The sequence below is a fragment of the Phocoena sinus genome, chromosome 10 (genome assembly GCF_008692025.1).
Source record: "Phocoena sinus isolate mPhoSin1 chromosome 10, mPhoSin1.pri, whole genome shotgun sequence".
NCBI lineage: Eukaryota > Metazoa > Chordata > Mammalia > Artiodactyla > Phocoenidae > Phocoena > Phocoena sinus.
Window position 1 is genome coordinate 92645235 of NC_045772.1, and position 24737 is coordinate 92669971.

General features: G+C 47.7%; 1 protein-coding gene across 1 annotated transcript in view; it reads left to right on the forward strand.

The window, feature by feature from the left end:
* GRIN2B (glutamate ionotropic receptor NMDA type subunit 2B) overlaps positions 1-24737 on the forward strand; it is a 292975-nt gene that overhangs the window by 239863 nt on the left and 28375 nt on the right. Inside the window, exons 4-8 of the mRNA XM_032645586.1 lie at positions 3815-4017; positions 4748-4919; positions 5400-5553; positions 8340-8465; positions 12031-12260. Of these exons, the coding sequence (XP_032501477.1) occupies positions 3815-4017; positions 4748-4919; positions 5400-5553; positions 8340-8465; positions 12031-12260 (885 nt within the window). The remainder of the gene's footprint in view (positions 1-3814; positions 4018-4747; positions 4920-5399; positions 5554-8339; positions 8466-12030; positions 12261-24737) is intronic.

The following is a 24737-nucleotide window of genomic DNA, read 5'->3' on the forward strand; positions in this document are numbered from 1 at the left end:
ATGGTGCCCACGACCAGTTTCAAACTACCAACCTGAATCCATTGAACAAGGAGTTGGGAACAGATTTATACAATCCAGCTGGCTGTCAAGAGTAACAGAGACTTTCTGGCTGGAGCAGGGAGCAGGTCTCTAAGGAAGAGAACTAAGCTAGACCAGTTCTCTCCACACGTGAAGGAACATCCTTGGTCTTTCCATGGGGCAGCTGCAGGACTCTGCAACTTTGCTCTTGCCTCGACAGATAAACCACTCTTCACCTACTGAGCTATCACTTCCATTTCAAGGCCTAGCTTAAAAAAGGGTCCCAAGTCAAGCTTTTCCCTGACCCTTTCAGAAATAGTCACTTCTCTGAATCCGAGTAATTTTTTAGACCTTTTATTAGGGTAATTACCAAAGCCCGACTTGATATTACTGTCAATAGACAGTGTCTTTCCCCAGGGGACTGTCCTTGGAGGACAGGGACCGTGTCTTACTCCTTCATTATTATCTGAGAAGCAATGCAGGATGGTGGGTGGGAGCCCAAGCTCTGGAGCCAGACTGGTCAGCTTCAGATCCGAGACACTGTGCTCGCTTACCTTGAGACCATGAGCAAGTCATCAGACCCCTCTGTTCACACCTGCAAAGTGAGACATTAGATAGCACCCTGCATCTCACAAGCTCACTCTGACGATGCATGAGATTCCTGGGTGTGTTTGGTGCTTCGCACATACCAAACCCTTAGTAAATGTTGCCTGGTATCGTTTTCTCTAGCACGCAGCTCAGCGCCTGGCACAGAACTGATGTGCAGTTGATGTTGGTTGCATTCCGTCAAAGTGAAGCAAGGATGTGATCCAGCTATCTTGACAGGAAGTTAAGAAAGAGTGCTGGAGGAGACCTCATGGAACAGATTATTGCTGGGGGAATGAGGATGAGATAGTAAATGAAAATCAGTTGATCATAGGATTATAGGATCAGAACCAAGCTTTCCAGCTGTGGTATGATGAGCACAGAGCAGGGTGGGATCATGCATACCCTCCCCTCCCTCAGTGAGCTGGACGCCGTAAGTTTGTAAATATACCATTTGTCGTTGCAGTCGCTTGTGTAGACTGCTGCTCCTTGAAATATCTCCTTTTCAGTATTGTGCAGTTGCTTTGAAAAAATCTAAGTGCTAGACGTTACGTATAAATGCTGTTGAATTTTATTCCATTTCGTTCAGTCCATTATTCCAGTGCATTCATACGGCCTCCAGCCTTGACTCTGCACTGCAGTGTATCTTCTGTCCTTTCTAGTTTGGGTTACCTGCAGTTTGGTGAGCATGACTTCTGTTTTGTTTTCTGAAGCACTACACAGGCCACTTCTGAAAACAGCGTCCCCCGACATGGCACTAGAGACCTTTTTCTGTGTTGGCATTAATTCGTTAAACAATCTTTTTTTTTTGGATATGGATTTTAGACTCCTTTCAAATCCATCCAGTATACAAGGATCTATATTATATCCCCTCTTGTTCACAAGTTTCATGAAAAAACTCTGCCAACATGCTATGTGTGCAGCATTTTTGTTTCACAGGTACAGTGAGACTATCAGAAAAGAAAATACAGCCAGCTTGTTGAAACCTGTTCCTGATTAACCTGTGTTAACTTCCAAAACCGACAACTTCCTTTTCCGACTTTAATAAAGGCTGCATGTTTCAAAATAGTGAAGTTAACTGTATCAAGGTAGATGAGGCTCAATGCACAAATCTTGACCATCTAGGTGAGAAGTTTGGACACAGTCCTGAGGGTGGTGGGAAGTTGTTGAAATTTTTGAATAGGAATTATATGATGAAATGATGTTTTAAGAAGAGCCATCTGGCAGCAGTGTCCACGGTGGACTCTAGGGGAAACCTTATGCGAAGTTTGCAGTTGCCTGCAGTAATCCCAAGATGGGCTGCTGGACGACTGGGCTAAGCTAGTAGCAGTAAAGCTGGAAGAGCATACATTTGGATTAAAGAAAAACACTCAGAGAGACTACTGGGGGAACATGATAGCAGTGAAAAAAATAAACATAGGTACCTTAGGGCTTCCCAATCCTTTTCACATAAGGGAACATACAGAAAATATCAGTTTGGCCACTGGGGTAACTAGGGCCGCTTGGAGATGGACACGACCCAATGTCATGGGCTCCCATGGCTGGATCTTCCCTTCCCCAAGCCCCACCTCCCCCAAGTCACAGGCAGAAGACATTAAGATCTCCACATGGCTGGGAAGCTATTTGGACATTTTCGTTTTAGAAATGAGTAGTCTGAGTAATATGAAGAAAAATAGACTTGTACCAAAATCAGGACCAACAGTACGGAAGAGACTATACATGTAAAGGGAAGCAAATGTTTGCTTCAGTGCATAATTCCGAACACAGAAGTGACATATGGCTACGCACTTGGAAGAAAACTAGCATCAGGGTCAATGCCAAACAAAAGAGCCCAGGCCACCGAGCCACTGCCCGTGTTATAGTGACACGCGAGAACAGAGGCGGTGGCTGTACAGGCCTAATTTGGGCATGAAAGTAGGCAACACCTACCAGACAGGTTGGGGGGAGGTATAAGCCACACCAGGGGAGGCACTAGGTAGAGACTTGGGTGTAGACGAAAGCAGTAGCAAAGGAGTGAACTTTGGTTTTGTATTAATACGGAAATCGAAGCCACTTGCTTGAAGATTTATGACATACTGCCCATTTGTTGCTCCTTGTTGGTTTTCGTAGTTCATAAATTAAGTCGTTTCGTAGTCCTGGTGCCTCACCTGTGCTACTAATTTGTTTTGCTGCATAGAGGAGAGAACATGCAGCAACTTGCCATCTATAATTCCTGGTGATAACTGAAGATGTTTGGTTATAGAAAGTTAAAAGGCGTTCCCTCTTTCTTCAATAAACTCAGTGGCAGAGTGAGAGCAAGAACCTACCAACAAGGCGTGCAGATTCTATTATAAAAACAGGAACGAAGGGCTCTTTTAAAAAACAATGGAACCCACACATTTCTCCCGATGATTGGCAGCAGGGCCACCATGTGCATGATGCCAGGGGCACCCGCCTTTCACACTGGAGTCCATGAAGTGGAGGCACACAGCCCATGTGGCCACGTGTGGCAGCTCACAGAGAGACCTATCTGATCCCCGCCTGGGGCGCCCACCCAGCCCAGCAGGTGCGTATCCACGCTGACCTGTGACGTCCATCACCCCCTCGACCACACTCCCCTCCCCAGCCAAGCTGTGCTGTACTCTTTCATCCTGACTCACCGTTTTATTCCAATTCAGACCCACCCAGTCCTCCTTGTGGCTTCCCACTAGACCTCTGGCACAAGCCAAAGCACATCCTTCTGGCTCACTTGCTCCAGTCATTCTGTTGACCTTTCCAAAGCTATTTGCTGCTCTCACCGTCCTGCTCTTTATTACAGCTGAGGAGAAAACACCAATAGGCACTCAAGGCAGGAGGCTCTGGCCTCCTCCCAGCACTGGGACGGGCTTCAGTTTTAGCACGTATCACACGGTGCTGTAAACATTTGCTTACACTTCTGACTCCTTCACTCAGTGTGAACTTGACAAAGGGCAGAAAGATGCTTCTTTAAGCCACGAGGTTTAGCAGAGTGCCGGGCCCGTGTTTGGTAAGCGGGCGGGTGGATGAAGAGCCTACCTTTCTTAGATTTGGACACAGTTAGTCTCATCCTGAGCATGTGATCTAAGGAGGATTCGTCTCTATTATGGACAATGCCTGCATCTTTGGACTTCGTTTAACAGCTTCCCGGGGGAGGCCAGGAGAAGCAGCTCTGTCTCCGCCAGTGGTTTCTGAGTCCTTGTTTATCCCTGTGCAGGTGGGCAAGTGGAAAGACAAATCTCTGCAGATGAAGTACTACGTGTGGCCCCGAATGTGTCCTGAGACGGAAGAGCAGGAAGATGACCATCTGAGCATCGTAACGCTGGAGGAGGCCCCGTTCGTCATTGTGGAAAGCGTGGACCCCCTGAGTGGAACTTGCATGAGGAACACGGTGCCCTGTCAGAAGCGCATCATCTCTGAGTACGTGGCCTGGGAAAGTCAGATTTGCCCCAGCTGTCAGCACCCGGCTGGGATCCGAGGCACAGAATGAATTGGACACCATGTCTGAATTTCGTTACTGTTGAGCAGTGGAGTTTCTGGCAGCCCCGTGGTCTGGCATCTGGTTCTGTCCGGATCATGACCCGGGAGAATTACTGCTAACTATGTTATCGTTTCTGGGGCCTTGCGAGGTCTCAGTGACCGGGACCTCAAGTTCGTGGAGATTTAAGTTTACATTGGTGTTGAAAGATGTTTTCTGAGGCCAGCATGTCTTTAGAACCATTTTTGGAAATAGATAATATTAATCTATGCTGATAGAAGTCAGGATAATGGTTCTTTTTGGTGAGGGTGGGAAGGGCCTGCAAGGGAGAACAAGAGGCCTCTAAGGTGCTGGTAACTCTTCTGTATTTGAGTTTGGGTTCTGGTTAAATGGGTGGGTTCAGTGTATGAAAATTCATCCAGCTGAACCCTTAGGATATGTGCACTTTCCTGATATATGTTACACTTCCAAGGAGCATTTAAAAGTATGAGAAAACATGGTCCAGTATGATGAGGTAATGAGATTATGGCAGTTCTGTGGTCTGATTTATGTCCTCACCCGGGCCTGACATAACTTGTGCTGAGCTGTGAAGGAGGGCCTGCTTTGTGGTTGGCAAGGGTAATATTTTGCCTCTTGTATAAAAGCCTTGTTTTTGTTTCTTTACCTGGTTAGAAATAAAACAGATGAGGAGCCAGGTTACATCAAAAAATGCTGCAAGGGCTTCTGTATTGACATCCTTAAGAAAATTTCTAAATCTGTGAAGTTCACCTATGATCTTTATCTGGTGACCAATGGCAAGCATGGGAAGAAAATCAATGGAACCTGGAATGGTATGATTGGAGAGGTACGTGTCAGGGATTAAGGGCCATTTCCGTGTTTCATTTAAATATTTTTAAAACGCTCATTTTATAAATTTTAGAAAATATAAAATAGTACGGCTGACTCTTGAACAACATGGGTTTGAACTATGTGGTCCATTTGTGAGCAGATTTTTCTCAGTAAATATATGGGCGGCCCTCCTTACCTGTGGGTTTTGCATCTGTGGATTCAGCCAACTGTGGATCCTGTACTGTGTCTACAGTCTTCAGTTGGTGGAATCCGCGGATAAGAAGGGCTGACTTTGGGACTTAAGCGTCCTCAGGTGTTGGTGTCCACGGCGGGTCCAGGAACCAATACCGAGGGAAGATACCGAAGGAAGGCTATAAATGAAATGTACTGTTCCCACTCTACAAAGGAAAGCACTGTAGAGCCCCAAATATTTTCTGCATGGTGGCCCGTTGCCTTCTTGGATGCCCTAACTGGAGCCTTGCGTTTTTCTCCCCAGGTGGTCATGAAGAGGGCCTACATGGCAGTGGGGTCGCTGACCATCAACGAGGAGCGATCGGAGGTGGTCGACTTCTCCGTGCCCTTCATAGAGACTGGCATCAGTGTCATGGTGTCACGCAGCAATGGGACCGTCTCACCTTCTGCCTTCTTAGGTGAGTGATGGGCTTGCAGGCGTGAAGGACATGGACCCAGGGACAGGTAGAGGGAATGAGGAACAGGTGCAGGAGCTGATTTTTCAGGAGCTTCCCTCAGCCAGGGATTTCATTTTGGGGAACCTCAGAATTGATCGTTCTCCAACATGAAAACTGAAGAATACCCTCAGAAATAGGAAGGCATGGTACCCGGTAAGAAAACAGTACAGGACCAGTAACCAGGGGTCCTACTTGAGTCTCACTCCTGCATTTGACCTTGAACAAACTTGCTCCATCCTGGGATCCAGTCTCGTCATCCACAGAAGAAGGCATTTCGACTAGCTGATCTCTGAAGCTGCTTCCTGCTTTAATGATGTCTAATTCTGGATATCATTCAAATACCTGTGTGTTTCAAATTAGCTTCAAGAGCGGAGCTCAGTGCTACCAAAAACAGAAGTTTTTCTGTTTTCACGTGAATTTTTGGAGGCTTTGCCAGATAAAGCTGCTCCGATTCTCCCACCCACCGACCCCATCCTTCCCCATAGAACCTGTACCTCGCTCTCCAGCATTACTTATGTGTCAACGCCTTCCGTATGATATAAGACTGGGTGAGACGAGGCCAAGATTTCAATTAGATGAGGTCTTTTGTGAGCTCATACCCCATATTTTTGGCAGGGGCTGTGAGAGCAACGGGATTGGAAAATAAAATGTCACCTTGAAAACAGGCCACTGGGCTAGGAGATAGGAAGCTGGTTTGGTCATAAACAAGCTGAAAGCCCTTGGACCAGTCACAGTCTCTCTAAAGGATACCAACACTTTTTTTTTATTGAACACATGCTATGTGAAGGCCCAGGCATCATTGTACAAACTTTGATTATATTACTTCATTGACACTACTATAATACCCAGTTTATGGCTTAGGAAACTGAATCCTAGGTTATGCAATTTTCCAACCGTCTCTCAGCTAGTAAGGAGCAGATCCAGGATTAAAGCCCAGATGTGGCTGCCCTTGCAGCCTGTGTTTTAGTACACATGGGGGCATTTCAGAGCTCGACTCCTAAAATCGGGAAACAGTGCAGTGGGCCGAGACTAAGATGTGATATAAAATGGAAAGGCACAGACTTTTGCCTTCAGAGGCCCTGTGTTCATAACCTGGCTCTGCCACCTCCTGAGTATGAACTTACAAAGGGCTGGGGCCTCTTAAGTCTTAGTTTACTGCTCTGTAAAACAGATAGAACCATCCATAATGAAAGGGCCATTCAAGGATAGTAGAAACCATGTGGTGAAAGTACTTTCGAAACTATATAGATCAACACAAATATTTTTTTGTATTTTGTGTACCAAAAGTTGCTCTGGGCTTAATGGGGGGAAAGAAAGCATAGAGACAGTGCTTTTACTCGGTTGTTTCCTAATCTTGGACAAACTGGGACCAGAGTAGGATTTCAATCAATCAGACCCAAGGAGGAGAGGGTCTCTATTCCACCGTACAGAGGCTTTGAGTTGTACCTTCCACCTTCGCGTCTCTGGCTGCCACCGAAAGGTTTTGCATTTCTGTGCATTTCACAGTCAGTGTGTGCCATATCAAGGTCCCTGTTAAATTAATTAAGTGACCAGGCTTTTATCATTCCCTTGGGAGTTCAAAAGTAAAGTAGGTTTCAAAATAAGGAAATACTTTCTAATTTTCAGCCCATTTCCCTCCCTTTTCAGTTTCATCTTTATTAATGATTTGGAAGGTAGAGGAAACAGCATGTTAATTCACTTAGTTCTGAATTTACAGTACGATGTGACAGCTAAAAAGGCCAGGCTATTTTGAGGCACAATTGAGGAAGCATTGTATTATGGGACCGAAGAGTGATTGTCTCTTTTTACAGGCCTCCAGAGAGAGGGCTCCTGGAATTCAGTATTCAATTTCTAGACACGTCTGAGCCAGAGAGATTTAGATCAACTGGAAGAGAGTCAGCAAAAATGATTTTAGAAAGTTAAAGAAAGCATATGTAGAACATTCTTACTCTCTTGCCTGTTCTTGTCCCATCAACCTTGTCACCTGGAAATAGGGACTAGATTGAGGTTGTTTTGTTGATTATCCTGTCCCCTTGTCATTTGCTAAATTCCCAGTGTTGTAGACACTGATATTTAATGTGGATGGATTTTTTTTTTAACATTGACATATTCTCCTACACTAATGATGTCTAATAAAATATACCACGTCAAACCAGGTTGAAAAAGCAAATCTAGGCTGGAAAGTTTAAGAGAAGTGAAGCAAGGGGGCAAGGGAGTTATTCATTGTGCCTAATTATTACTGAACCAATTCAAGCCACAAAGAGTAACCAAGTTTGTTGAGAATGAACTTGGCCTCAAGGCTCGGAAGCATCGGTGAAAACTTTTCCAGGTCCAGCTGTGGGGTGTGGCGTATAGATAGGAGTGCAAACCAGGAGCCAGTCCAACACGACTCACCTATCCATGTCTAGCACTTATTCTAGTTCCACTGTTTTCCAAAAGACCCAGATATTGGTCCAGTCATGGCAGAAACTATCTGTACAGTCTCAGAAAGGACGGGCAAGAGGCCGTCCTCCTCATGTGTTTGAAGGAAAACAAGCCTCGACACGCCCATCAGGGGGGTGGAGACGCTCAGACACAGCCTCTTACTCCTTCCTCCCTAAGCCAGGCCCTGGCTTTCTGAAGGGACGCACACACCTTTGGCTTGTTTCCCCAAAGACAGGAGTCGCGCGAGTGAATGAACACGCGAGTCAGTCGGGACCTGTTTGTTCTCTGCGTTAACCCTGAGCGCCGATGTTTTGCTTCCCCAGAGCCCTTCAGCGCCGACGTGTGGGTCATGATGTTTGTGATGTTACTCATCGTCTCCGCCGTGGCCGTCTTCGTCTTCGAGTACTTTAGCCCTGTGGGTTACAACAGGTGCCTCGCCGATGGCAGAGGTAAGGCCAGCTGTAACCGTTGCCTTTCTGCCTTTCTCTAGTTCTCAGCTCGGAATCTCTGTGCCCCTCATCTGCTGCCTGCCTCCGCCCTAACCCTCGGTCTTCAAGGTCACCACCTTGGTGACTCGTTAGAAAGACCCCAGTTAAGGGTTTCTAATCAGTGCTATGGTTTTTCATTTTACCTTGGTGTTCAGAAAATACTAATTGCTAAATGTACGGTGACAATTGGGATTACCATTGTTCTTTAACTTGAGAAGTAAGTAGAAGACTAATTCACATGAAAGTAATATACCTTAAAAATAGTGACGGAGGGCTTCCCTGGTGGCGCAGCGGTTGAGAGTCCGCCTGCCGATGCAGGGGACGCGGGTTCGTGCCCCGGTCCGCGAAGACCCCACATGCCGCGGAGCGGCTGGGCCCGTGAGCCATGGCCGCTGAGCCTGCGCGTCCGGAGCCTGTGCTCCGCAACGGGAGAGGCCGCAACAGTGAGAGGCCCGCGTACCGCAAAAAAAAAAAAAAAAAAATAGTGACGGATACACTTGTAACATTCTACTCATCTGTTCACTTGGAAAGGGTGGGGCGTTATCCTGACTTTTAAAGTTTATTGTGGAATTTATGAAAGATTTGCAAATGCATTAGATAAAACTAAAAATAATCACCCATAAGTTTATCAGCAAGAAATAATGTCTGTTAATATATTGGTATATATACTTCTAGTCTTTTAAGTTTTATGCACATGTAGCCATTCTATTAAGTAGCCCAAACTTAGTAGAGCAAGAATGTGAAAACTTTTATCTTTCTTCTATTGTTACCTAGACTATGTGACTGAACCCCTTAACAAAAACTTGTGTAGATTCCAAAACTTTCTGATCATTTCCCATTATTAAAGCAAATAAACAACAAGAAGCAAACACGCACACACACAAAGACCCCAATTTAGATGTTAGTTTGAATCTGTATGTCCCCTCCCTGCCTCAAGCCTGACCCCAAGCCCAGTTCCACCCCTAAGCAAGTGAGATCAAAGCTGGCAGCAGAAACGTGTAACATAAACATGTCAGAGGAAACTCTTTAGATAACCTTAGGCTACAAGCAGTCTGTCCGATCAGATGTGCTAACAAGGCAGATTAGACACATGTATCAAGAGTAAGAAAAAACAGGTCACCCCAGGGTACATGCAGGGTAGTTGTGGCTGGAACAGCTCTCCACAGCCAAAGGATAACCTCTGAGGTACAAGGTCCCCAAAACATGTGTCCCCGGCTTACATCTCTCTGCCAGGAGGTAGAGGAGTTGGGTATTGGAAATAAAATGGCTGGGAGATTACAATTCTCACCCACAGCTACTCTTGGGGGTGGTCCATCTTCCTGGCTAGGAAGGTCCAGAGATGTGAGGGCTACCCGTGTGTTTGAGGCATTTATGAGACTTCACAAAAAGTTTACTAGATTTCTGAAGGGGGCCAAGGTGTCCTTATAGATATCTCTTCTAAAACTTCCTGAGAGCACCGGGATTAGGAAATATTATGCCTTCTCTGCGTCTTCTCCCATCCACCATGTGAGCTCTATCCTGGAACTATGCGTCAAAGAGGAAAGATTCTTAACCCCAGCTACACATAAGAATTACCTGTGGGGCACTTAAAAGACAAAGATGCACAGACCTCATATTCTAATATTCTGATTCACTAAGTCCAGAGCGGGACTTGAACCACTGTATGTTTCAAAATAGTGGTTCTCTACCTTGGCTGCATGTTTACAATAACCACCGCACCTCACCCCAGTTTAGTAAGAACCTCTGGGGATGGTGTGTCAGTATTTTGTCAAAGCTCCCCTGAGCTTCTGTTGAATTCACGTCCAGGCTATGAGCCACCCCTGCACTGAGGTATTTCCAGGTGTAGACCTACCTTCTCGTTTGGGGTGTGCCTTCTGGGGTGGACACTTGGATGCCTCCACAATGCGGAATAGTCAGGGGCTTCCTGCCTGTGCCAAAGGGTCATCCAAAAGCCATGACTACTCCCCATCCCGGTGGGCATTAGTAACAAGAGAAACGTCCGAGAAGCACAAGAGTACACACACATGTTGACAATGTCAAGAACCAAAGCTAGTGTTCACCCTCCCCGACCCCGCAAAGAAAATCAAAGAGGCAAAAATTCAGACACAAAAATCAGAGCCAGGGCTTACGATTACTCACTTTACCGAAGGATGCTTGACTTCGCCAAAGAATTCAACATGGGGCCGCTTTAACTATCAAGTCTCCTTGGGGCGTTTTACAACGCACAAAACTTTGATTTATAAACAGTTTTTTAGTTATGCACCTGTTCCAAGAAATAAGGTCCACTCGCACAGATGTGTATGCACAGTTAGATCTTAGGCTCGACATGTGTAGTCACTGATGATTTAGGTGGCTGAGCAGATGCTCTCAGGATCACAGATAGCATCGAAACACCTGTGCTAATGTGCTGTAAAACTGTGCAGGCAGGTGTTCGTTTCTGCAGTGGAGGGGCTGCATGCAGACCCAGACAGCAGGCAAGATTTCACCATCGCCAAGCAGAGAAAGCAGAGAGGTCACAATAAATACGTGTGCAGAAGCCCTGCGTGATCTGTGTGAAGGTCGGGTGGAGGACAAAGGCAGCCTACCTTTCCACCCTCAGATACATGTGGCCAAGCCAGGGATCTCTGGCAGACTCTCTGGGCCGCCTGGTATTCTTTTGCACGGAAGGCAGGCCCTACTGGAGGGAACCAGATGGGAGGTGTTGGCACTGGAGTGAGGTCAAGGCTGCCTTCAAAACATTGAGTGCTAAGAGCTGGAAGCCACAGGAGAATCAGGATCAACTGCGTTCAAAGCGGCATCTGTGAATAAAATTGGAGGAGATGTATGACTAGTGGGAGAAAAAGACCCCACAAGGTTCTTGCTGACCGTCTTTTTTTTTTTTTTTTTTTGCGGTATGCGGGCCTCTCACTGCTGTGGCCTCTCCCGTTGCGGAGCACAGGCTCCAGACTCGCAGGCTCAGCGGCCATGGCTCACGGGCCCAGCCGCTCCGCGGCATGTGGGATCCTCCCGGACCAGGGCACGAACCCATGTCCCCTGCATTGGCAGGCGGACTCTCAACCACTGTGCCACCAGGGAAGCCCTTGCTGACCTTCTTTGAAATTGAAATGCTTTCTCAGTAGATACAAATACAAATTTTGGGAACGTGGTAATGAGGATGCAAGTGTGACCACAGTGGGTTGGTTGCCTTCATTACTCGGTCTTGATGGGCTCGTAAGGGTCTTACATCCATCAGGGCAGGAAGCTGGCTCCTACGGCGCCCTGGCTGAGTCATGGTCATTGGTTGGAGTAAGAGCCCGCACACACCCCAGGCCTCTGGTTTTTCTCTTGCACCTTCCTGTGGGTCCCAGGAGAAGAGAGACACAAGCTCTCAACTGAAAAAGCTGCCTAAGGGTAGCTTTAGGGCTGGGGCTTTGCTGGCGGGTTTCCTGCTCTGAGCAAGAACTTACCAGCTCTATGTACTTGTAAGTTTAAATAGAACCAGTGACTCTGTCTTAACCTTCTGTCCTTGTCTTTTTTGTCCTGCCAGAGCCGGGTGGCCCATCTTTCACCATCGGCAAAGCTATTTGGTTACTGTGGGGTCTGGTGTTTAACAACTCCGTCCCGGTGCAGAACCCAAAGGGGACCACCTCCAAGATCATGGTGTCGGTGTGGGCCTTCTTTGCTGTCATCTTCCTGGCCAGCTACACTGCCAACTTAGCTGCCTTCATGATCCAAGAGGAGTATGTGGACCAGGTTTCCGGCCTGAGTGACAAAAAGGTAGGAGCACCGTTTGAAGCCTCCCATCTTTCCCCCGGTCCCATTCTCAGCCATACTCGGAGCTCTCACGGACCTGTTAATTTCCTAAACCTTTAGAATCGACCGCTCTTCCGTATGGCTCCTGAAATTGGGACACAGGAGCAGAATTCAGTTTCCCCACCGAAATAATATTACTTCACGTTTGCCTTCTCATTTGTGAAAGGTTGTCCCCAGCGCGCCCTGGGCCGCAAACGAGGGGCTTGGTGTGTTAGCGGTTTTCTGCGCACAGGGTTCCTCTTGTCCGGGGCGCTCAGGAGGCCTAACAGCAACACCAGGCTGCACCTTTGGGCTGTTACTAGAGGGCCGCCCCGCGCACCCACGCTGAGGGTGCCGGCCCGTCACGGCCCTCATTTCCCTCCCCCTTTGTTCCTCTGCACGCTCGCGGGTTCCCAGGGTCGAGGAGAAGGATTGTTCTCATTGTGTCCTGAAGAAAGGTAGCTGCTACTTAACTGGATCGGGGGGTGCCGATGAATGGGTTGTCCCCATACCAACCGCAGGCCTCCCTGCTGGCCTGTGCCGCGAAGAGAGGAAGGCAGGTAAGCGTCTGCTGGTTGCCATGTTTTCTGGGCGAGGATGTGTAAAACCCAGGCTCAGTACATGTGACTCTCTAGGTCTGCTGGAAGCAACACAGGTTCCGTGGGAGCTCTGGTCCAACCCCAGTACTAGCGGCTACCTTCCTGGAGTGCCCAGGAGAGCCCCTGGATACCCCAAATCACCCTGGAGACTTTCACTTACAATGTCTCCTCTTCTCCGTTTCCTTAAGATTTAGAAAATGTGATTTCCCACCCCTTCCCCCAGGATGAAACTATGTGATACAGACAGATGTGTGTTTAGACCACATAGGTCATATGTAGTTCATGCTTTATCACATGGGTCAGCTTTTCCCAAGACAAAGCCTTAATCACTTAGCAGATGGTTTGAGAAGAATGAAAAGGAGGAGATATTCTCTTTGGGGACTCAAGTTATGATTTCTCCATCTACTCATCACTACTCACCAAGGACATTCAAAAGCATAAGGAAGATAAAAAGCTTCTTAAGGGAATGAAAAAAAAAAAAAATATATACACACACACACACACACACACACACATGCATGGAACACTCACGACGTTCACCTCTTTAGGTTGGCTCTTTCTTTGGTTTGTCTTCCTTTTCACTTTATTTTTCTTCCTTACTTTCAAAAACATTCCCTCTCTTCTATTTCCTTCTCCCTTATCTTTAAGCTTTTTTTTAATTTCTTTTCTTCTAACTCATGATTTATTATGTATTTCCTCAGATATTCATCCATTACTTAATTCACTTTAAACCTTTCTCTCTCTCCTTGTTACTTTGTCAGCATCCTTCCTTTACCATTTTGATCCTCTCAGAAACTTTGAGCTAGACCTCTCCCTTCATCCCTTTCTACAACTAATTTTTGTGCCTATTTCTGTGACCTGGGCAGTCGTGGTGCTAAGAACAGCTGATCTCCCAGGCTCCGTACTTGGATGTGGCGGAGCTGAGGTGGGCCACGGCCACCCTAAGACACGAATGTGGCAGAAGCGTGACAGACCACGTCCCCACGTGTGGATCTGTCAGGGGTACGGAGGACCATATCCTCACATCAGGGAACGGCAGAGGTGTGGCGGATTATGTCCCCATGCAGAGTGCGGTGGGACCGTGTCACCATGCAGTGAATAACATGGTCGAAGGGTGGTGGGCCACAGCCCATCCGGGGACTCTGGACTGTTAAGTAGGGGATCCACCACAATTATCACAGTGTTTTCTTTCGTTTCCTCTGAGAATTGGTTAGGACACTGTGTTTATGTTTCTCATCCTCTCAAGGGCCATCCGGCAACAACTGAATGATTTTCTACTTGAACTGAGCATAATTGAGATGGAGGGAGATTGTTTTCCCTTCTGTGGTTTGGAAAGAACATATTGTTCTGGGCTGCTTGAACAGAGAGGCTCTGCCCCTTGTCTGTCCTCCACACCATGTTGGTTATGTTCTGAGAAGTTGGATCCCATCTTTGCTTACAGAACTTGAGTGGCTCCATTGCTTACAGAATAAAGACAACTTTTTTCAGGCGTGGCGCTCAGAGCTTTTACAAATGATTCCCAGTGTGCACCAGCAATTCCGTCTCATCAGCCAATGCGTAGACTCTTGCATCCCTTTATTTGTAAAGCCTTCTCATCTGGGCTCATCTGGGAAGTTAGCCATTGTCTCCTCTGTCGTGGCAATCATTCATACCTTTATTATAGCACTTGTCTCCCACATTGTATCTACAGGCGTGTACCTGTCCATATCTCCCCTTATTTGACCATGAGCTTCACAGGGTCAGTGACCATACCTTGGTTATCATTTTTACAAAAAGTCTGCAGGGAGAGAGGGAGAGATGGTATACTAATTCAAGAGTCTCCTGCACAGAGCAGTGGACGAAACATTACAGGCAAAGAAAGCAGCAAGAGAGCAAGAAGCCTTTAACAGCTGTTCAGTTTGAAAATGATTATCTGATCCATTTCAGAACTCTGCAAATGACAAAATAGCGTCTGACCACAAAGTGTCAACATAATTTACAGAAGTATAGAAAACATTTAAGTAACCAATGACATACAACTGCAGATCAGTGTCAGGAACAGTTTTGCAAGTCAGAGAGTTTTCTGAAAGTACACTTAAAATGTCAAAATTCTTATCAATTTTACTTCAAAACACCTAAAGAAAACTAAGTCTTGAGAATGACTTACACGAGAGGAAGTATATTCTGTGAATTTAGCAAAAGAAAATAATAAAGTCTTCAAAACGATAACACTGAGAACAGAAATGAGGTGATTTTGAAGACTGTCTTTTCAGTGTCATGAAATTTTCATCAAGGAAGGTAACATTTAAAGTGGAGAAGGGTTTCTATACTTGTTTTGACTATCACGGATGACATATCTTCTATGTAACTCAGACCAAATGATAAATATTTTGGAGTGATGATGGGGAGATATTTGTAGTCATTAGATTTAGATATTTTAAGAAATTATCTTCAATTTTATGGCAGGAAAATGTTCCCAGATCTCATTTATGTTAAGGTACAAAGTCAGAACGTTCAGAGTTAAATTTCCATGAAATCCTATTTGGGGGCTCCTTTTTTATTGGATGGCTTCCATCTTGCAATAGCACATTGCATCATTGAATTCAGAATTATTCCACCACATGCTGTAACTAAATATGGGTGCAAGTTCTAACATTTAGCAGCCCTACTGTACATTCCATCAGCTCTCCCAGTGGGAGGAGGATATAAGGAAGCTGGTGACATCTTTCTTCTCTTAACAAAGAGCCCACAATGCTCATTCTCATATTCTCGGCTATCCGGATGGATTTCTCATTTCGCAGTTGGCCAACCGCAGTATAGAGGAGAGTTTGGCCAGGCGAACAGGAGACATATTTTCCGGGCACTGGATACATTAAGTATTTACATATATGTTATATGAATAATCTTCATCAGGTATGACTATTCCCATTTTACAAATAAGGGCACTGAGACTCTGGGAACTTTCGTGATTCCCTAAAGTCATACATTATCAAGTGACAGAGCCGGGGTTTGAGTTCCTGTGTGTTTGGCTTTAAAAGTCACTTTGCCAGGATGTCTCCCTTGTAGTGAATCCCAGACAAAGTTATGACACAGCTAAGGATTGGTATTGACATCCCTGCACCCCACCCACTTCCTCATTGAATCTCCTACCCTCTCATTCAATGACCTTCAGTTTTGGTTCCACTTAACCTAACCCTTCTCAGGTCACCATACACTGCCACTGCCAAGACTGCTATTACTACCTCTACTACTAGTACTGATAATAATAATAGCAATTATCATTATTATTAATATGACTTCAACACTGATATCTCTGCAAACATTTTTTTCAGCTCTCGGGAGCCAGGCGTAATGCCAAATACATTACATAGATTTCTTATGTAATGGTGCTTTTATAATCATACCTTCATTTGTAGATGAGGAACTTGAAGCTTGGAGAGGTTAAGTCATTTGCCCTTCTGATGTTCCTGGCTGGCCAACAGCCCCTCAGCCGTGTGCCACCGTGTTCAGATTCCAGTGTTCTTTCCAGTAGATCCTCTTTCTTCCTGACCTTCCCATCTACCTTCCCGAAGCTTAACAAGTGGGATCCTTTTCCTCTATTAAAGAGGAGCTATCTGATTAACTGATCCAAAATAATTAGATAGTATTTTAACATTTGCCCCTTATTTAATAAGTCTTTCAGAGGCATTCCTTTGAACAGAGAATGGTGGTGCTTTCGTGGACCTGGGCAGGCTAATGGCCCACACATGGACTTTAGCCTGGGCCTATAGTGACCATGAGCTTTAAGCCACTGTTGGAGGGTGGCAGAGGGGTGGCAGCAGGACAGAGAAGCGTCAGTGGTAGGTTCAGGGGGTGAAGGAAGCCTGCAGGGAGGCAGAGGCTGCCAAGGTCACTAGGGGCTGCCGTCAGGCCAGGGGGCTCCCAAGGCTGCGTCCTACCTTACACATTCCTGCCACCAGTGTGACATACGCCCGCATTGTATTTTGCTGTTCTTTTCCTCAAGGAACTACAGGAACTTTATGAACTTTAAATGTCAAAAGGTGTTTATCTGGTTAATGAGGGCAGACATCTTCGCCTGCAACATTGAAGGTGCAATCAGGATAACTTTCTAAAAACTAAGGAAGAACCCCGTGGCTTTTCTAGATAATGATTATTCTGAGTTTCTGAGAAGTTCCATAGAGTCTGGAAGCTGTCTCATGTCCTTCTGGCAGATAGGCAGTGTATGACTTTTTAAATCAGCACGCAAACAAATGTGTCAGTGTGCATCCTGGAAGAAAGCCAGCCTGGGGATAAGATATTTACACCACAACTACACTGATGTGTGATGCTTGGATGGCATTTGAGCATGGGTGAGGAAATGGGCCTTGCTTGCCACTGTACAAATGGTACTTCCTTGCCCTATTAACTTTAGGCCAGAAGCCAGTGGGAGGCAGCTCACCTCAAGCCTGATCTGTCACATCCTGGTCCTGGCCCAGACCATCTTGGTCAGGTCATGGAATAGTGAGCTAAAAGTAGCTCACCAGGGAAAGCAGCAGGAATGACCAACTAGCCGGGGACCTAGAAATGAGGGCCTGGGCTGGGCCTCCAGGTAGCTGAGCAAAAAAAGGGTGTGATTTATTACATGGAGTCCCTTGGAGCTGTCGGGCATCTGGTCCTTTTGTTACAGCTGGCCAGGAGCAGTTCTGGAGGAAGTAACAAGAGAAGAAAACTCCCCAAACCCTGGGACTGTACGGGGTACAGGACACACATGGGTGGGAGAAGGGACACGTGCCCCTTTGTCTCCTAATTAGCTGAACCTAATTAGCCGGTCCAATGCGTGGACCACCACCCCAAGTACTGAACCCACTCATTCCTGCCAGGGCGGCCTCCATCCAGATGCATCCAGAACAAAGCCCTGAGGCTTAAGCGGCCCGGCTCTGCTGCCGAGGGTCAGCTCTCAGCACTTCTCCAGGTTTATTTGAGAACGGGACTGCTTATGGCCCCAGCTGGCCCCCGTGAACTCTAATTCCCAAGTCCGTTCTCGACTGGCTGCCTTGACCGAGGCATCCAGTAAGGCTTAGCAGTGGCCACCCTCCCGGTCCAGGGATACGGGTGTCCCCGTGTTGATGGCTGAGCTCCCAAGGGAGCCCCAGGGTCCCCTTCCTCTCCTTCTCGTGTCCCCTTTATGGCATCGGGCTTCGCTCTGCCCTCCTCTCCTTGAATGACCACCTGCGTCCTGACCTTCTGTGACTTCCCATACAGGATACCTCACCTCCCACCTCTGCTGTACTGTTGGGGCTTCTAGGGGTTGAATGGTGGTCCCCCAAAAGATACGTCCACATGCTAATTCCTGGAACCTGTGAGTGGTGACCTTATTTGGAAAAAAAAGATCTTTGCACATGTAATTAAGTTGAGCATCTCAGGTTATGACCGTCCTGGATTGCTGCTAAATCCAAGGACAAGTGTCCTTATGAGAGAAAGGCAGAGAGAGAGCTGACGCAGAAGAGAAGACCAGGAGAAGTAAGAGGCAGAGACGGAAGTGTGGCAGTCGCAGAAACACCTGGAACCACCAGAAGTTAGGAGAGACAAGGCGTGGATTCTCCCCTAGAGCTTCTGGAGGGAGCGCAGCCCTGCTGACCTCTTGATTTTGGACTCCTGGCCTCCAGAACGTGCGAGAATAAATTTGTATTGTTTTAAGCCACCAGCGGTTTGTTATGGCAGCCACAGGAAACGAACACGGGGCCTCAGTGCCCCTCCTGTAACCTGCACTCTCAGGGGCTTGCCCCCCTTAAACCCTGGAGCTCTTACTCACCTGCTCTTGTCAGCCACCCAGCCCCATCCTTCCAAAGCGGGTATTTCTTACAGCAGAATCCAGTTCAGTTCCTCTTCCCACTAATCTCCTCTGCTTGGAAGAACAGATCTACGTCACCCTGAAGATTTGCAGAGACATGGTTTACACCCAGAGGGAGTCTTCTCCCTGCTGGTTAATTTTAAGGAGACAATAAAAATCCCACGTGTCACTGTGTGCTCCCTTTTGCTCTGTCCTTGGGCCTGAGTGCTGTTAGTTTCTCCCAGTATGTAGCGTGTTATCTGTGTGTACGCTCCCTGTGCAGCCTTCTACTAGACCTCTGAGCGGGGAGGCCATTGTCAAAGGGGACTGAGGACATGTTTTTGTAAGAGGTATCATTTTCACAACTCTTCTGGGGAAAATATTATTAACGCAGCCCTCTTATATTCTGGATTTCACTGCGCTGTTCGTATCACGGGACTGCAAGGGACGTTATTTGATCATGAGACACAAGTGATGTTTTGCTCATCAAAGGCAAACAGGTGTCCTCTCTCTTCATGTAGATGAATGTATCTTCCCTGTTACATAGGAGTGCACCCTCACATATGCATGTATGTGTGTGCATATGTGTGTCTAGATATGTGTATCTCCATCCTCCAAAACTACATAGAGATAGCAGGATAACTGGGTAGTTAGGAACTTGACACTTAACCAAGCTGCATAAGGAACGCAAGTTTCCCACGTCCGTAGGAACTTCCGTTTTACAGAGTTGATCTGAGAAAGGACGTCTTTACCTGGAAAAGAAAGAAACTTTTGTCTCATTCTGCTGACATTAGTGGAACCATCATTTTGTGACATGAAACAAAAATGAAATGAAGGAAGGAAGAAGAAAAGAAAGAAAAGGAAGGAAAGAAAAAAAGAAAAACAAACATGAGAACCCAATCGTAAGCTAGATCTGCTCTGTGTATCTCTTCTTAGAAAGGTGGTCCTGTCAAGGTATCGGAGAGATCGATGCCTTCCTGGAGCCGTGACATTTTTTAAATTGCTACTACACAGATTACCATGAGGATGAAATCACAGTTTCCCCACCTGAATTGACCCCAAGTGAAAGCCAGCAGTAGACAACAAACAATTTTGTTAACAAAACTCAAAGCATGTACCACCAAGTGCAGTACTCAAGCTTTGGGTGCGCTGGGAGCGGGAGAAAATAGTGAGCGTGTCTCTGAACTGGTCAGGTCCTTGAATTTATCTGTGTGGCTTCCATACGGGACCTCTCTGCTCAGGCCATCACTTCCAGGTTGGGAAGAGCAAGTGACCCTGGGGAATCCCATAGAAGTTCGAGTCTACTTAGGGTCAAGTCTCTGGTTCTGAGAGAAGTGAGCCGTTGCATTTAGCTAACTGTTGAAAGCGGTTTTTTTATTCCGAAGTTTATAGATGTCCAAGAAAGATAAGAGAGTTTCTCAACATCCTTTCCTCTCTGGTTAAAAACAAAAATTAGAAATAAATGTTTCCGTAACTTTTACTATGAGTAGCTTTACTAAAAGCTACCAAGATGGCAGCTTTTACAGGCTGATGAAATCTTAGCTTGTGTTTTGAGGATTTATTAAGAATTAGTGTTTCACTTCTGGACAACTAAGTTCAAGTCCTTTGAGACAAATTAACGCAGCCGTGAAAATTTATATGTGGCCAAAGGCATCGGGCCTAAAATGAATCAAGTTTTAGAGACATCAGAATTGTATTCACAGTGCAGACTGTGGCCCGGGCTGGCTCTGGGCCTTTGTTTTGGTCTTTTGGTGCTTCCAGTACACCCTCCACCCCATAATGGTGGCAAGAGAGGTGGGCAAGGGCCTCAGTGGCCCACGTGCAGTCTGTTGTATTTCGGGAAGCCTTCTGCATAGCGGGGCTACCTGGGCATGTGCTAGGGCCAGGAAGGTAGGGAAGCGGGTGTTTGGAGCGGGGTGAGGGTGGTGGCTGAGAGAGCCCGAGGCTGGGGAAGCCCAACCATTTCTTCTACAATTGATGTCAAGGTTTCCTTTCCAGCGAGGGTCACAGAGAGCCCAGGAGGGACAGCTCATGCTCTACAGGCACCATAGCCTCAGACATTTCTTCTGCGCTATTTGGGAAGATCAGATGCAGAGTGTCAAGGGCAATGGCTCCAGGCCAGTGTGACCCTGAGAGCTGCCCACATGGAGGGTCCCCGAGGTGCAGGCAGCTTGGACTTTCAGGAGGCGGAGTCGGGAGGAGGAAAATCGGGGTTCTGGGTCCTCTGTGTAATCGTTACAGGATTAGTCTGTCCACGTGGACCTGTGTGTGTTGGCGACACCCAGGACGGAGTGGGTTAGGGCCAAGTCTTGATATCAGAGTCACTCAGGGAACCCTTTCAAACGAAACAGGACTCTGTCCGTCCAGCTGGAAATAAAAGTCCAGGTGGCAAGAGCTGCCACCTGAGCAGGACGCAGCCAGGAAACCAGACATGTGAAAAGGGTTGAGAGGAAGCTGCTCTGCGGGGAGTTACTGGAGGGCTGTGCCCCCTCCACTTTCCTCCCACCCCTCAGACCTACTGGAGGGGCTTTGAGGGGGTCACTGGGAGAGCTTGGCATTCACCCCCTGTGGTTAGAATGGGGGAGAGGCTGGCATTTGCCCCAAGCCTGAGAAGACCCAGGTGACAGGTTCCCACCCACGGCAGGTCAGGTCTGCCTCCCTCGAGTCCACGTCAGGCCACTCGGGCAGGAGGGGGCCAGTCTGGGCCGGGAGTGGAGGGAGGTGATTTTAAAGGTACCTGCCCACTGGGCTTCCTGCTCAGAATGAGGCAGCCGCCCATCCAGAGATACATGGGAGGGTGGCAGCCAGCGGGGGAGCCGGAGGGGTTGATGTAGACGAGCAGCTGCCTTCAGGGAGTGAGACCAAGGTGCTCACCGAGAGGCTCTCGGGGAACCCATGAACTCGCCTGACCAGGAGAAGAGTCTGCTTTGCACAGCGGCCTTGTCCAGAGAGCATCCATGCCGGCTCACTACCGCACCACGAGGTGGGTGCTGCCCGCCTCTGGCTTCTCCTACTCTCTGCCTTCCACCCCAGGCCCCCCAGAGAACGGGGGAGAACAGAACAGCTCAGGGGCAGGTCCGGTAAGAGCTGGCTTCACTTGGCCCGGCGTTAGCACCTGGGTTTCCTGCAGACACACGGCCGCCCCGGCCCTTATTAATGAACAATGATTGAACTATTTAATGAGCACACACTATGTGCCTGTTGTCAGACTCTTCACATCTGTGTCTCCTTTAATCCTCGTGCCCACCCTTTGCGATAGATATTATCGACGTCTTTCCGTAGATGAGGAGAGTCATTTAAGGGATAAGCGAATTCGCAAGTCACACAACTAGCAAGTGAGGGCATCGGATTTGATCCAGGGAGAGCCGACTCCAGAGCCTGCAGCCGTCCTGTCTTACCGCACTGCCATAGCCCCATGTGCTCTCTGTGTGGACACGGGGAGGAGGGACACGCTTCTAGAGACACAGGCCTGGGGCAGCAGAACCCAGGCCAGCCCCCGTCACGGGACCCTGTCTGACCTGGCTTCTCGGATTCTCAAGGAGGTGATTATGGAACCCCACCAACCCACTGAGAGCGGGTAGACCCTCTGCCCAGCTATGGATGCACAGGAACCTAGAAGAGACTTCTGTTCACTCCAGTCTAGGAATAGCCAAGGGCTCTATTGTCTTTGTTTCTGAACTCAGCCCCTCGCACCTTCAAGAGCCACGTGCTTGATGAGTGTTGCCTGGATGAATGTTGCCAGGCACCTTGTTTTCTCCCTTCCAGGAAGTAACCAATATACATACTTAATCTGGCCAGAAAAGAAAAGATCCTACTCTCAAGAGAGAGAAAAGAATTGGAGAGGAGGGAAATGTCTCGTTCTCCCCGCCTCCATCCTCGTCTTAGGCGGGAACTAGAGCAAGAACTGTGTTCACTTACTGCTTCTGAAGCGCTCGTGGCTAGGAGACCATCAATGGTTTAAGTCTAGAAACTACCTCGATAGTAAATGTGCTAAATGCTTCATTCTTTCAAACTTCCTCACCCACCTCCCAGCTCATCACTTGCACGGCACTGGGTTCTGAGTTAAGCATAAGGCAGTTCCAGTTCTTGCAAGAACTGATTGCCAGCAGACCGTGAGACAGCTGGGACTTGGCCTCTTCTGGACCGAGTACAAGAGAGCCGTTGAGCTGGGTGTCATCCTGGTACTGAAGAGAGAACGCTGTGATGTCTAGTGACGTCTCCTAGTGGCCTCGAGTACAAATTGGACAAGATGGCAGACAGCCTCGCGTGAGGAAGCACACTGCGGCTGCAGACCTCCCGGGCAGAGGTGCCACTAGGGAGTGATGCTCCCGGGGAAAAAAATGCACTTGGACGCACAAGGTCATCCACTTACGTGTCTTTACGGGACACACCCACCCGTGACTGCAAACGCGCGCACACACCAGAGGGTGCAAATGCGGCTTTGACTGGGCGTGCTGAGCAATTTCTGCTTTTTTCCGTTTCTCCTTATAAAAGCACGTCAAATTAATTCCAGCCAGTTACGGCCAAATCCCTTTCTCTCCGCCAGTCAGGGCCGCCTGAACAGGCAAGAGGCTCTCTCACCTGCTTCATTATGTAAATTGGTATTCCAGCGCTGAAGAGCAAAGCAGCCTTCAGCACAGCAGTGACTCCAGGCTGTGATGAGAAGAGGTGGTCTGACAACTATAAATAACAGTTCACGGGACATGTGGACGTCAGTAAGCTGGGGGTCAGACGTAACCATAAATGTATCCGTACTCAGAAGACCTGCAGTCAAGGGCAAGCATGAGCCACCATGGAAAGGGCACAAAACGACACACACACACACACACACACACACACACACACACACACACACGCACGAAGAAATCAATGAACACTTAAGATCTCACATCATGAGATTCATTTCTTTGGAAAAGGCCTGCACGTTTCATCCAGGAGCTGCTATACGCAGAGCAGGAGTCTTCCCAGTGATCACAGCTGGGAGGACTGACTTCGCTCTTCACTTCACACCCCAGCACTTCAGAGCCTCCTCTTGGGTTAGAATTACAATCTCTCCTCTCAGTCCCGAGTCATCAAAAAGAGGCTTTTAACAGAATCAGGTAATTGTCGCCCTGGTCGTCTCTGCTGGGGGTGGCACAGGCCAGACACAGCTCACAGCAGCACGGACACTTCTGCTTGGTGGTGTGGTCTCGGTGACAGGAGCGGGGCTGGGGGTTGCAGGGCGGGCTTGTTGGGAAGCTGGGCAGTTCTCCAGCCCCTCCTGAATAGTCTTCATGACGTGCCCTCAGTTTTCGGTTTGAAGGGTCGCGAAATCACACATCATCCACTACACCCAGGATGAGTCCCTCCGGGTTACAGATGACCCAGCCAAGCGGCCAGTCTACCACCACTCCCCCTCCCTTGCTGGAAGCAGCCCTCCGTGCGGGCTACTGCATGCACATAAGAAGAACGGCGCGGCATCCTCGACATCCTTGCAGGATCTGAAGCACGCGTGGTTCAGCGAGGAAGGAAGGATCCCTGAAAGAAAATGGTGCCCAGGGCAGTCCTCCAGTGGGGCTTATTGGTCTGCGTGACCGCTGCTGCTGTGGAACATTTTCACGTGCTTTCTAGTTGAAACATTTATATAAAGAACTAAAAACTTTAAACTATCTGCTACTTAGAATGAAGAGATCTTGGGGACATTAGTAATAGTTTAATCACAGGTTAGTGAGACTTTTTTTTTAACATCTTTATTGGAGTATAATTGCTTTACAATGGTGTGTTAGTTGCTGCTGTATAACAAAGTGAATCAGTTATACATATACACATATCCCCATATGTCCTCCCTCTTGCGTCTCCCTCCCTCCCTATCCCATCCCTCTAGGTGGCCACAGAGCACCTAGCTGATATCCCTGTGCTCTGTGTCAGCTTCCCACTAGCTATCTACCTTACGTTTGGTAGTGTATATATGTCCATGCCACTCTCTCACTTTGTCCCAGCTTCCCCTTCCCCATCCCCGTGTCCTCAGAGACTTTTTTGTTTTTAAGATTGTCTCCCTTTTGACACCTAGATGTGATTCCTTTGGACTGAAAAAAC